Source organism: Myotis brandtii, unplaced genomic scaffold, assembly GCF_000412655.1.
Source record: "Myotis brandtii unplaced genomic scaffold, ASM41265v1 scaffold423, whole genome shotgun sequence".
Lineage (NCBI taxonomy): Eukaryota > Metazoa > Chordata > Mammalia > Chiroptera > Vespertilionidae > Myotis > Myotis brandtii.
The window spans coordinates 4,170,075-4,182,624 of record NW_005366214.1 but is presented as its reverse complement, the minus strand read 5'-3'; the positions used below and the strand labels follow the sequence as shown (position 1 = coordinate 4,182,624).

At 41.1% G+C, this 12,550-nt stretch overlaps 1 protein-coding gene across 2 annotated transcripts in view; it reads left to right on the top strand.

Moving 5' to 3' along the window:
* The first annotated feature begins 8 nt into the window (after window positions 1-8).
* Window positions 9-12,550, top strand: part of PCNXL4 (pecanex-like 4 (Drosophila)) — a 27,239-nt gene continuing 14,697 nt past the window's right edge. For both annotated transcript variants that reach the window (XM_005874059.2, XM_014545944.1), the window contains exons 1-2: window positions 9-209; window positions 9,009-9,753. In XM_005874059.2, the coding sequence (XP_005874121.1) occupies window positions 9,065-9,753 (689 nt within the window). In that variant the 5' untranslated portion in view covers window positions 9-209; window positions 9,009-9,064. The remainder of the gene's footprint in view (window positions 210-9,008; window positions 9,754-12,550) is intronic.

The following is a 12,550-nucleotide window of genomic DNA, read 5'->3' as shown; positions in this document are numbered from 1 at the left end:
GTGGCGCCAGCGGGAGTTGACGTTAACCATGGAAACGCAGAGCGGGCTGCGGCGTGACCTAGCGGAGCTGGCTGTCAGGTCCCCGCAGCTTATCTGTCTCCCCGTCGGGGTCGCAGACTTTCTCCCGGCGGGAGCGCCCAGTCTGTTCATCTGCAGAAATGCAGCCCTCTGGATGCCTTTGCATCGCCTCTTCCCTCGGGTGACTCGAGGTACGTTCGATCCCAACACCCTGGAGACTTCTTTGTCGCCTCAGTTTCCAAGCCAGCGCACAGCCACGTTGTTCTTGCAGTTTTAAATTGCGACAGGTTTCTCGTTCTTCGTTATAAAGCCTACAGGTGCCACTATTGAACTTTCTTAAGACGTAAGATGAACTTAGTCGCTAGAGAGAGCAATCTGGTGTGATTTTTATTTTCTTTTGAAAGACTATATTTTAGCCTGGTGACTTAACAGCATTTTGTTTCTAAGAGACACTTGTGAAATGGAAAATGGCCTTTTAAGTCTTGATTTGCGGATGGCCTTGTTACCCCACTAACGCTTACAAATTACTCTCCTTAGATGGTAATGGACTTTTTCTCTTCTTATCTCCAACTAAACCACTTTTGCCCCAAATTGGTCAACTTCTGGCCCCCTGACCATGAATCTCTCTTTACCCACTGATCTACTGCCTCTCTCCACAACTCTCTGTCAAGGACCAGCAGTTACTTCTATGAAGTCTACTTCATCAGAAGTTATTTATCAGGCTTTTGAATTCATTATCTGCCTTATTTCTTTCTTACTCGGCTGTATATTAGGTGTTTTGTTTTTGGTTAACTCATTCCTGCAGGTAGGGCAAAGACCATCCTTTATATTATAGGATATCCTCCCAACTTCCCTTTTAAACAGCAATATTTAATGTTTTTCTACTTTAATCAGCATATTTAAGCTATGCCATTAATGTATTACATGCCTTTCCATGCCAAGGTGTTTTACTAAATATTAGGGAGAATCAAAAGTATCTCAAGATTTAGCCCCTCACAAATAACTTAATAGAGAAAAAAAAAAGAGGTGAAAAGGTAACATATGAAGTTTAGCCCCTCACAAATAACTTAATAGAGAAAAAAAAAGAGATGAAAAGGTAACATGTGAAGAGTGAACAGTGCCGAAACCGGTTTGGCTCAGTGGATAGAGCGTCTGCCTGCGGACTGAGGGGTCCCGGGTTCGATTCCGGTCAAGGGCATGTACCTGGGTTGCGGGCACATCCCCAGTGGGAGATGTGCAGGAGGCAGCTGATTGATGTTTCTCTCTCATCGATGTTTCTAACTCTCTATCTCTCTCCCTTCCTCTCTGTAAAAAAATCAATAAAATATATATTAAAAAAAAAAAGTGAACAGTACAAGAAATGCCTTATGTTGGTACATGTTACAAGATGAGTAGTATAAACAAGCAATGCTTTTAATATACAGAGAGAAGAGAGGCACAGTTTGGCCTAAGTACTCTGCAAAATTTTCAGAAAGGAATAGGCTGAATCTTGAAAGTTGACTAAGATTACTAATTAGGGAAGGGAGTAGAGGGTATCATAGGCAAAGGAGAGGCTTTGAGCAGAGGCACGATGAAAAGCACAGAATGTGTTTGCTGGGTATGGGGTTGAGAGTTCTAGAGAATGTTTGGTAAACTTAAGAGGTGTGAAAATGTCATACATAAAATACACGCACAAACACAGCATAGTGTGTATGCCTTCTGAAACTTTTTACACCTATACAAATTGTACAGCCATTAAACATGCAAGTGTGTATGTACTCTTGTTTTAAAATGCAAATGGGTCTTCGTATGTTTGTTTTACTTTGCAATATCTCATGGGAATCTTTCCATGTTTTCACATTAACAATAGATCTTCGGAATATTTCCCTGCTTGGAATATAATCACAGGGTATCCTATCAAAGTTAAACGAACATGAGTAGTAACGTGCATGCAGCTAGGTAATCTGGTTGATAAGTATCCTCAGTTTTTGGCTTCCTTTCCCAGCAAGCCATCTCACCTTGTTCCCGGCTTGCCTCCGTGGAGCAAGACAGGGCAACTTTTCCTAATTTCCTGGGCACATCCAGACTCTTAAAAAAGCCCAGGCCAGCCATCCAAGTTTATTTTCCTATCTGATGTCATTTTTCATAGATAATTGAAATCAGAATGTTTACCCCTGCTTACAAGAGTGTGCCTTTACTTACCCTATGGCTTCTACAGAACAATCATATCAGAATACAGTACACTCAGTGTACAGAATACTAAGCCTGACATCAGTACAGGAGATAAACTCATTCAGAGGGTAGGGAGGCAATCTTCTCATTCCCTGAGATTGAACCATCAACCACATAAGTTCTGCTGTTTTGTGAGTACTTGCAGGGCTGCCATGTGAGTAAAAGCTATGACTTGTTCTGTGCAGAATGAAGACTAATGGCTTGAAGATATAAGACAACTAGGGGCCCAGTGCACGAATTCGTGCACCTTGAAAGGAACTGTGGGCCGCAAGGCTGCTTTAGGCACAGGGGCGGGTCTCAGCCCATCCTCCGTGCCCCTGCCCAGCCCCTCCTGCCGTGGCCCCCGGTCCCCTGTCTGCCAGCAGCCCCGCTCCTGCTGCCGCCGCTCCCACACACTGACAGCGCCAGCCCTGCTTGAACCCGCTGACAGCATGGAGCAATTGGGGCTGGTGCCAGCAGTGGGTGTGAGCAGGGCTGGCGCAGTCAGCAGGTGCGAGCAACAGCTGCTGTCCCGATCGCCCCTCTGGAACAGGGGAAGGTGGAGAAGCCTTCAGGGGCAATCAGGGCCGGCAGCTGCCACTCGCACCCGATGATGGCGCCAAGCAATTGGGAAGGGTGCTGGGTACCAGCAGTGGGTGCAAGCAGTGGCTCAGCGCTGCCTGCAGGTGCGAGTGGGGCCGGCACTGGTAGTGGGTGTGAGTGGCGGCTCTGGCGCTGGCAGTGGGTGCAAGCGGCAGCTACTGGCCCCAATCTCCCCTCAGGAGCAGGGGGAGGTAGAGAAGCCCTAAGGGGCGATCGGGGCTGGCAGCCGCTGCTTACACCCTCTGACGGCACTGAGCAATCGGTGCCAGCACCAGGCGCCAGCAGTGGGTGTGAGCGGGGCCGGTGCTGGCAGCAGGTGCAAGCGCCAGGCAGGACCGCAGCACGCTTGAGCAAAGAATTTTCAGTAACCACCAGAGGCTCGCCCCTATGACAGCGACCGGCGCCCCACCTTGGTCTAGCCCCCCCACTCACCTGCTCCACCATCCTGCTGTGGCCGATGCCTGCCATGTTACGTGTACGCCCCCTGGTGGTCAGTGCACGTCATAACAACCGGTTGTTCGGTTGTTCCGCCGTTCCGTCTATTTGCAGATTAGCCTTTTATTATCTACTAGAGGCCTAGTGCACGAATTCATGCACAGGTGGGGTCAGACTGGCCTGGCCCCTATTGGGGTGGATCGGGGCCGGGCCTGTTAGGAGGAGGAGACGGCAGGAGGTTGGCCGGCCAGCCCCACCCCTTGTTCAGGCCGGTTCGCTGGCTGCAATGGGCATCATAGCGACTGGTCATTACAGCGTTCTGGTTGCTGGCTTTTTATATATAGAGATACTAGAGGCCTGGTGCACAAAATCGTGCATGGGTGGGGTCTGGCTGGCCCACCCCAATCAGGGTGGGGGGGCCAATTGGTCCGGGCTGGCTGGGGCGAAGTGCCGCGGGCAGTTGGCCTGCTGGCCCCGCCCCCGGTTAGGATGGGGGGCAATGAGGGGGAGCTGGCCGGGGGGGAGTTATTAGTGTCAAAGATCTTTACAAGGTGTATACACATTTGCTGTTAGCTTTCGGATGAGTTGAAGCTTCAAAGGTGCTTTAGTGTCAGGGGTGCTTCCGTTTCTAAGTCTCTCCCTAGACAGGTAATGCGGTTTAGTTCCCTGCTGACAAACCCTCTAAAGAGAGGCCGTGGTGTGATGTGGCTGCCCTCTTTGGTTGTAAGCAGTAGAGAGACAATGCAGGAAGATGGTGGTTGTGCTGGGCACTTCTCCTGGACACCTGATTGCATCAGGGTGGGGGGTCCGATCGGGGGCAGGGCCAGCAGGGGGGAGGGGCCAAGGGTAATTGGCTGGCCAGCCCCACCCCTGATAGGGCTGGTTGGCTGCCACAGTGCGCGTCATAGCCACCGGTCATTCCGGTCGTTCCGCTGTTGGGTCTCTTGGCTTTTATATGTATAGATCTATCTATAATAATAAAAGCGTAATATGCTAATTAGACCAGACAGTCAAACAACCTTCCGGACGTTCATCTAGACGAAGCTGCTGTGGTGGGGGCCGAGGCAGAGGCAGTTAGGGGCGATCAGGCAGGCAGGCGAGTGGTTACGGGCAATTAGGCAGGCAGAGGGGTTAGGGGTGATCAGGCATGCAGGCAAGCAGTTAGGGGGGATCAGGCAGGCAGGCAAGCAGTTAGGGGGGATCAGGCAGGCAGGCGAGCAGTTAGGGGGGATCAGGCAGGCAAGCAGTTAGGGGTGATCAGGCAGGCAGGCAAGCGGTTAGGGCAATCAGGCAGGCAGGCAGAGTGGTTAGGGCAATCAGGCAGGCAGGCAAGCGGTTAGGAGCCAGCGGTCACAGATTGTGAGAGGTATGTCCGACTGCTGGTTTAGGCCCGATCCCACAGGAGGATCGTACCTAAACAGTCAATCGGACATCCCCCAAGAAGTCCCGGATTGTGAGAGGGTGCAGGCCGGGCTGAGGGACTTGCCACCCCATGCATGAATTTTATACAACAGGCCTCTAGTAGATATATAAAAGCCCAGCAACTAAACGGTTGAACGACCGAACAATCAGTCACTATGACGCACACTAGGGCAGCCAACTGGCCTGGTCTGGGCCCCGATTGGCCCCCAACCACCTGAAGTCCCTCCCTCACAGAAGCCCCGCCCCCAATTAGCCATCATCAGGGTGGGCCAGCCAAACTTCACTCATGCACGAATTCGTGCACTGGGCCTCTAGTATAGGATAAGTGTTTATATTTTAAAGAATTTCCTAACAGTATAACAAGAGGGGTTGTAAAGCAGTAATTCTTAATAGTGACCCAAAAACCTTTTGTGATGCCCAAAAGCTCTCTCCAGGGCTGATTTTGATTGGGTAGAAGTGACTTGCAGAAAAACTTTTAAACTGACAGGAAGAAAGGCTATTTTAAGATGGCTTTAAATACTTTTATGTGTTGTAAAAACATATAACAAATTTTATCATCTTAACCATTTTTCAGTGTATAGTTCAGTAATATCAAGATTATTACATTGTCGTGCACCATTCTTTCCCATGATTCCTTTCATCTTGTAAAACTCTATACCCATTAAAAAACACTCCCCATTCTCCTGTCCCCCCAGCCCATGATAGTCATCATTCTACTTTCAGTCTATGATTTTGATTATTCTAAGTACCTCATATAAGTAGAGTCATACAGTATTTGAAATGTGACTTATTTTACTTAGCATAATGTCTTTAAGGTTCATCTGTGTTGTAGCATATTACAAGATTTCCTTCCTTTTTAAGACTGAATAATATTCTTCTATAAGTATATACCACATTTTGCTTATCCATTAATCCTTTGATGGACATTGAGTTGATTCCACATTTTAGTTATTGTAAATAATGCTGCTATGGACATGAGTATATAATATCTCTTTGATTATGGACATGAGTATATAATATCTCTTTGAGACCCTGCTTTTAATTCTTTGGGGCATATATCCAGAAGTGGAATTCCTAGGTTTTATGGTAATTCGATTTTTAATTTTTGAGGAATTACCATACTGTTTTTCATAGAAGTTGTACCATTTTACATTCCCAGCAGCAGTGCACAAGGGTTCTAGTTTTTCCAGATTCTCATCAATATTTGTCATTTTTTGTTGTTGTTTTTATAGTAGCCATACTAATGGGTGTGAGGTAATATCTCATTGTAGTTTTGATTTGCATTTCCCTAATGACTAGTGATGTTGAGCATCTTTTCATTTGGTTACTGGAATTTGTATGTCTTCTTTGGAAAAATGCCTATTCAAGTCCTTTGCCATTTTTTGAATTGAGTTGTTTGTTCTTTTATTGTTGGGCTTTTGGAGTTCTCTATATATTCTGCATATTAATCCCTTATCAGGTATATGCTTTGCAAATATTTTTTCTCATTCTGTGGGTTGCCTTTTGACTCAGTTGAAAGTATCTTTTGATGCATATACTTTTAAAATTTTTATTCAGTCCAATTTGTCTATTTTTTGTTGTTACTTATTGCTTTCCAAGAAATCATTTCCAAATCCAATTTTGGAAGCTTTTCTCCTGTATATTCTTCTAAGAGTTTTATTATTTTAGCTCTTACATTTAGGTCCTTGATCCATGTGAGGTAGTTTTTTTACAGAGAGGAAGGGAGAGGGATAGAGAGTTAGAAACATCGATGAGAGAGAAACATCGATCAGCTGCCTCCTGAACACCCCCCACTGGGGATGTGCCCGCAACCAAGGTACATGCCCTTGACCGGAATCGAACCTGGGACCCTTGAGTCTGCTGGCTGACGCTCTATCCACTGAGCCAAACCAGTTAGGTAGTTTTTGTATATGGTGTTTGGTAAGGGTCTGACTTCATTCTTTTGCATCTGGATATCCTGTTTCCCAGCACCATTTGTTGCAAAAGACTGTCCATTCCTCATTGGATGGTCTTGCATCTTTGTCAAATCTTTGACCATATGTAAGAGTTTATTTCTGGGCTTTCTATTCTGTTCCATTGGTATATATGTCTATCATTGTGAAGATGGCTTTAAACATAATTCTTTTTTTCTAGTACAACATATGATCCCTGAGGTAATCCTTTGTTAGCTAGCCCTGTGTTAGGCAACTGTTTTTCTGGATAAGCTACTGAGTATATCCCAGGAAAAGGAAAACTTGAAAATAAGAGAGACCACATTTTTGATACATAGTTTTTGTGACCCTTAAATTAAAATAATTTAGAGCAGCGATTTTCAATCTTTCTTATCTCATGGCACATATAAAATAATTACTAAAATTCTGTGGCACACTAAAAAATATTTTTGCCAATCTGACCAAAAAAAAATAAGTTTAATGTTGATTGATTTATAAAAAATTATAGTAATTTTTTATCCTGTTTGCTCCAAAGTGACTTTTTAAAACATCAGGTATCTATACTTGTAAATAAGGATTTCTGGTACCAAGACTTAACCAATCAGATGCAACCTCATTATGTGATGTGACCAATAAGATGCAGCTCTAATATATGACCTATGTATTTATGGTTCAAGAGAGGGAATTCACACCAAACAACTATTGTGTTAGCTGTTGTCATTTTTTTTTATTTGATAGTCTAAGGGAGAAGGGAGTTAGTGCCCCTGACTACATAGTTTTAAAAATTCTTGCAGGACACCAGTGGAAAATCACTGATCTAGACTAAAGCATGTATAGGTCTTGTTATTATTTCAAATGCTTTTCTAGAGCAAGTAGATTTTTGAAAACTGACAACAGAAAGAGAGACTAAAATTTTAATCCTGTGATAATATAGCTAATAATACGCATTATTCTGATACCTGAAGTCTTTTGAGTTGAATGATGAAATCATTGTTCCTACTACATGTTGAACAGCCAGTGGCTTTTTATCAGAATGCTACTATTTTAGCAGGATTTCACTTTTTAAATTATCGGAAAATCCTAAATTTACTATAATTGTTAAGTGATATGACTAACAGCATTTCTGTTTTCCATTTCTATTTCTATTTTAATTCAAGGTAATTATAGAGAATATCCTTATTTTAGGGCAGAAGTTGGTAAACTGTAACCCACAGGCCACATCTGGCCCACAACCAGTTTGGGTAAATAATGTAAAGTTTTATTGGAACACAATCAATCATATCAATTTCCGTATGTAAAGTCTGTGGCTGCTTTTCTGCAACAACAGCAGGGTTGAGTCATTATAACAAAGATCATATGGTCCACAAAACCTAAAATGTTCATTCTTTGACCCTTTACAGAAAAAAATTTGCTGGCCCGTGTAATAGAGGGAAAAGTTAATAAGCAAACAACAAAAGCTCTCAGGGAAATGATCAGTTAAACCAGATTTGAGTTGAAAGTACTTACTTTTTTAACTTTTCCTTTGGTCTCAAAAATCTCAAATTGTGAGTTAATGTAAGATTTAATTCCAGATATTATGTTCTAGATAAATTAATAATAATGTGTTGGTCGTTTTATTTCAAATGAAAAACAACTTAGCCATTATTTATTTAGTACCAAGTATTGTCAGGCAATGGGGAGGAGGTAGAGAAATGAGGTTGTAAATCCTGCCCTTGAAGGAATTGAGGAGAGAAAATAGAAATGTGGGATTTCCCCTACATGTTTTAAGTATGACATTTCCAAAAAGTGACTTTTTTCTTTCTTTTTTTAGAGACTGCTGTGTTACAGAAAATGATGTGACTTTCAGGTGCAAAGTTTTATTGGAACACAATCAATCATATCCATTTCCGTATGTAAAGTCTGTGGCTGCTTTTCTGCAACAACAGCAGGGTTGAGTCATTATAACAAAGATCATATGGTCCACAAAACCTAAAATGTTCATTCTTTGACCCTTTACAGAAAAAAATTTGCTGGCCCGTGTAATAGAGGGAAAAGTTAATAAGCAAACAACAAAAGCTCTCAGGGAAATGATCAGTTAAACCAGATTTGAGTTGAAAGTACTTACTTTTTTAACTTTTCCTTTGGTCTCAAAAATCTCAAATTGTGAGTTAATGTAAGATTTAATTCCAGATATTATGTTCTAGATAAATTAATAATAATGTGTTGGTCGTTTTATTTCAAATGAAAAACAACTTAGCCATTATTTATTTAGTACCAAGTATTGTCAGGCAATGGGGAGGAGGTAGAGAAATGAGGTTGTAAATCCTGCCCTTGAAGGAATTGAGGAGAGAAAATAGAAATGTGGGATTTCCCCTACATGTTTTAAGTATGACATTTCCAAAAAGTGACTTTTTTCTTTCTTTTTTTTAGAGACTGCTGTGTTACAGAAAATGATGTGACTTTCAGGGTACTCCTGAGTGAGAAGGATGAGTCCTGATGTGCCTCTACTGAATGATTACAAAAAGGACTTCCTTCTGAAGCGCTTTCCACAGACTGTTCTTGGAGGCCCTCGGCTCAGATTAGGCTATTGTGCACCTCCTTACGTATATATTAATCAAATTGTCCTTTTTCTGATGCCATGGGTTTTGGGTGGGATAGGAACACTTTTGTACCAATTAGGCATCCTAGAAGACTATTACACAGCAGCACTCTCAGGTGGACTAATGCTTTTCACCGCATTTGTCATCCAGTTCACAAGTTTATACGCCAGAAACAAATCATCAACGGTAGAAAGAATGCTAAGCACAGATATCTTAGCAGAGGAAGATGAGCATGAATTTACAAGTTGTACTGGTGCTGAGACTATCAAATTTCTAATTCCTGGGAAGAAATATACAGCCAATATGGTTTTTCATTCTGTTCTTGCTGGGTTATTGTGTGGTCTTGGAACGTGGTATCTGCTCCCAAATAGGATAACCTTGCTGTATGGCAGTCCAGCAGGCACTGTTCTGCTGTTTTTCTTTGGATGGATAACATTATGTACAGGAGAATATTCATTAATTGTAAACACAGCCGTAGAGACTGCAACTTTTCAAACCCAGGATACTTATGAAATCATTCCTCTTATGAGACCTCTTTATATTTTTTTCTTTGTTTCTATAGATCTTGCATACAGGTAATAAGCTATCAAATACTTTATAACTCGCTTTATTTTAAAGCAGACATAATAAGAGCACTCTCCATAGTATTAAAAAATGTATCTTTGAAGTGGAAGTCATCAAGATAAACCATTGGGTGATAGCTTTGATGATTAATCTCTAGGAAAAATTTCTGTTAAACATACATACTAAAACAGTAAGTAAATCTTATTGAAGAGTAAAAAGAAAATCCTTTATAAGATAAATCAACAAAATTTCAGTCCTGTGTTTCACTTTAAAGAAAGAGCTATGAATCTATATGATAGCTGGCTAAAACCTGGGAAAAGAGATAGAACTTTACTGTGAGGAGAAAATGAAGACTTTAAAATTTATGTACATAAATATTATGTACAGATTGAATTTCTGAAGAATAGATAACATCGAATTTTGTTATAGTAACTATATTGAAGAAAAATATTTTAAAAAATCAGTTGGCTACAGAAGAAAAATCAAAAGAATGTTTAACAAAATTATTTACAAAATTGTTTGATAACCACTTTTTGCTTGCCTTTTCTAACCCCATTTTGCTTGCCTTTTTCTAAATCTTACTTTTCTTTCTTTGTTGCTATAGATTATAGCTTTCTCTTTTATAGGTTAGTGTCCAGGTAGAAATGGATAGTCATGTTATGGCCTGAATGTTTGTGTTCCCTCCAAATTCATATGTTTAAAGCCCTAACACCCCATGTGATAGTATTTGGAGATGAGGGTTTTTGGGAGGTAATTATCAGAAACATTAGAATTTAAACATTTTTTATAAAAGAATTAACCTATTTGGCTGAGTCATATACACAAGAATATAAACACAATGTTTAGTTACCTCAATTACATATGCTTCTATTTATTTATGATCTTGCATATAAATACTTTTCTGTGCCATTGCTTATATTTATTTTCAAAACAAAAATATTTGGGGAGTAAATGTAATTTGGATAAACTATTTCTTGAGTATACATTATTTTACATGTTATCTTATCCTTGACTATGTTAGCAAGAGAAGTGTTATCTTTTTTTAAAGATGTAATTTAAAAATACATATATTTTTCCATCACCTTTTATCCCCCATCCCCTCTTCCACCTACATCCCTTTCCCCTCTCCCCCACAATCACCATACTGTTGTCTGTGAGTACGTGAGTTCTTTCTCTCTTTTTTTTATTTTTTGCTCAGTGTCTCCATGCCCCCTGCCTCCCCCTACCCCTCACCCCAGAGAGCTGTCAGCTTGCTCTCTATGAATCTAAGGAGAAGTGTTATCTTAACAACAACAAAAAAAAACCACAGCAACAAAAACCCCTCTATATATCTGCATGTTTTCCTTGACCTTCCTGTGGCTTATTGTGTATGGTTCGATTTTCTTTTTTGTTACTTCAGTGTTTTCTTCTCAGGATGAGATTAATTTTATTTTAAACTATATTACACAAAGCATTGTCCTCTAATTTAGCATCACATTGTTAACCTTGTGTTCATTAATTCTCTGCTTATAAAAAATGTGAAGGACATACATTATGATGCAGAGTGCATTAGCTAGCATAGTCCTGCTATGTGTGTGACCAAACACATTATGCTGTTATTATATCTGTAGTTTTTATACATTTGCTTCTGGACTGTTAACATACATTTAAGTGTTGACTATTACAGAAGTTGCCTTTTTCCTTGATTTCTAGTAGCTCAGGTATAAAGTACAATTATAAGTTTTGAGATTCATCTCTTTTGAGTTATCTCTGGAACTCCATAAGTACTATGACATTGTTGCTTTCCAGACAAGGTGATTGTTTAGCCTCATTTCAAAAAATTAGTAACATAGAGAATTTTATTCTTGTGTGCTTTAAAGTTTGTATTACATTATTTGAATTCATTTAATGATGTTGTATTTAACTGGTCAGTGCTGTATCAAGAACCAGTTTCTCCACTTAGGAGAAAAGCCATCTCTGATTTATGAGATTGTATAGTACCAGTTTGTGTTCTCAAATTCATACCACTGTATATACAAAATAGAAACAAGTTAAGTTTCCAGGCTAACCCACAGAGACACATTCATAACCTAATGTTGCTGGCTTCTGCTATTAACTATACTAACTTCAAATTCTGGGGCCTGGGAGCAAGATAGTACGAGAGAGTTGAAGAAAGAGAACAGCTTCTTCTCTGCCAGCTACTGATGTGTGAACAGCAGGAAGGCTTTGGCTTTCCCAGAGTTACTTGCAATTTTAAACTTACAAATTTTATACTCTAAAAAATCATTGGTAGAATGTAGCCAATGTAGTTTAGACATTTAAGGGAGAAATGTTTTTGCCCTGGGCTCAGTGCAGTTTTACAGATTCCTAAATTCAATGTTATTCAGTAAACTAGAGGCCCAGTGCATGAATTCGGGGGTCAGGGCCGATTGGGGCAATTGGGGCCGGCTGGCTGAGGGGAGGGACTGTGGGAGGTTGGCTGGCTATGGGAGGTTGGCTGGCTACGGGAGGTTGGCTGTGGGAGTGCACTGACTACCACAGGGCAGCTCCTGCTTTGAGGGTTTGCCCCCCTGGTGATCAGTGCGCGTCATAGCGACTGACCGGTCATTTGGTCGTTCGGTCACTTAGGCTTTTATATATATAGATTACTTATATATAGATTACTTTTAATTACATTTTCTTTCCACATTTGAATCCACATATTTTCTAAGTGCTAATTTGTACACTGCTGAGGAGAGAGGGTAGTTCCTGATATAAGGGAAGGACAATGATCACAACTTATATGTGTTGATCTTTTGTAAATTGGGACTAGGACCTTTCTGTAAGTGT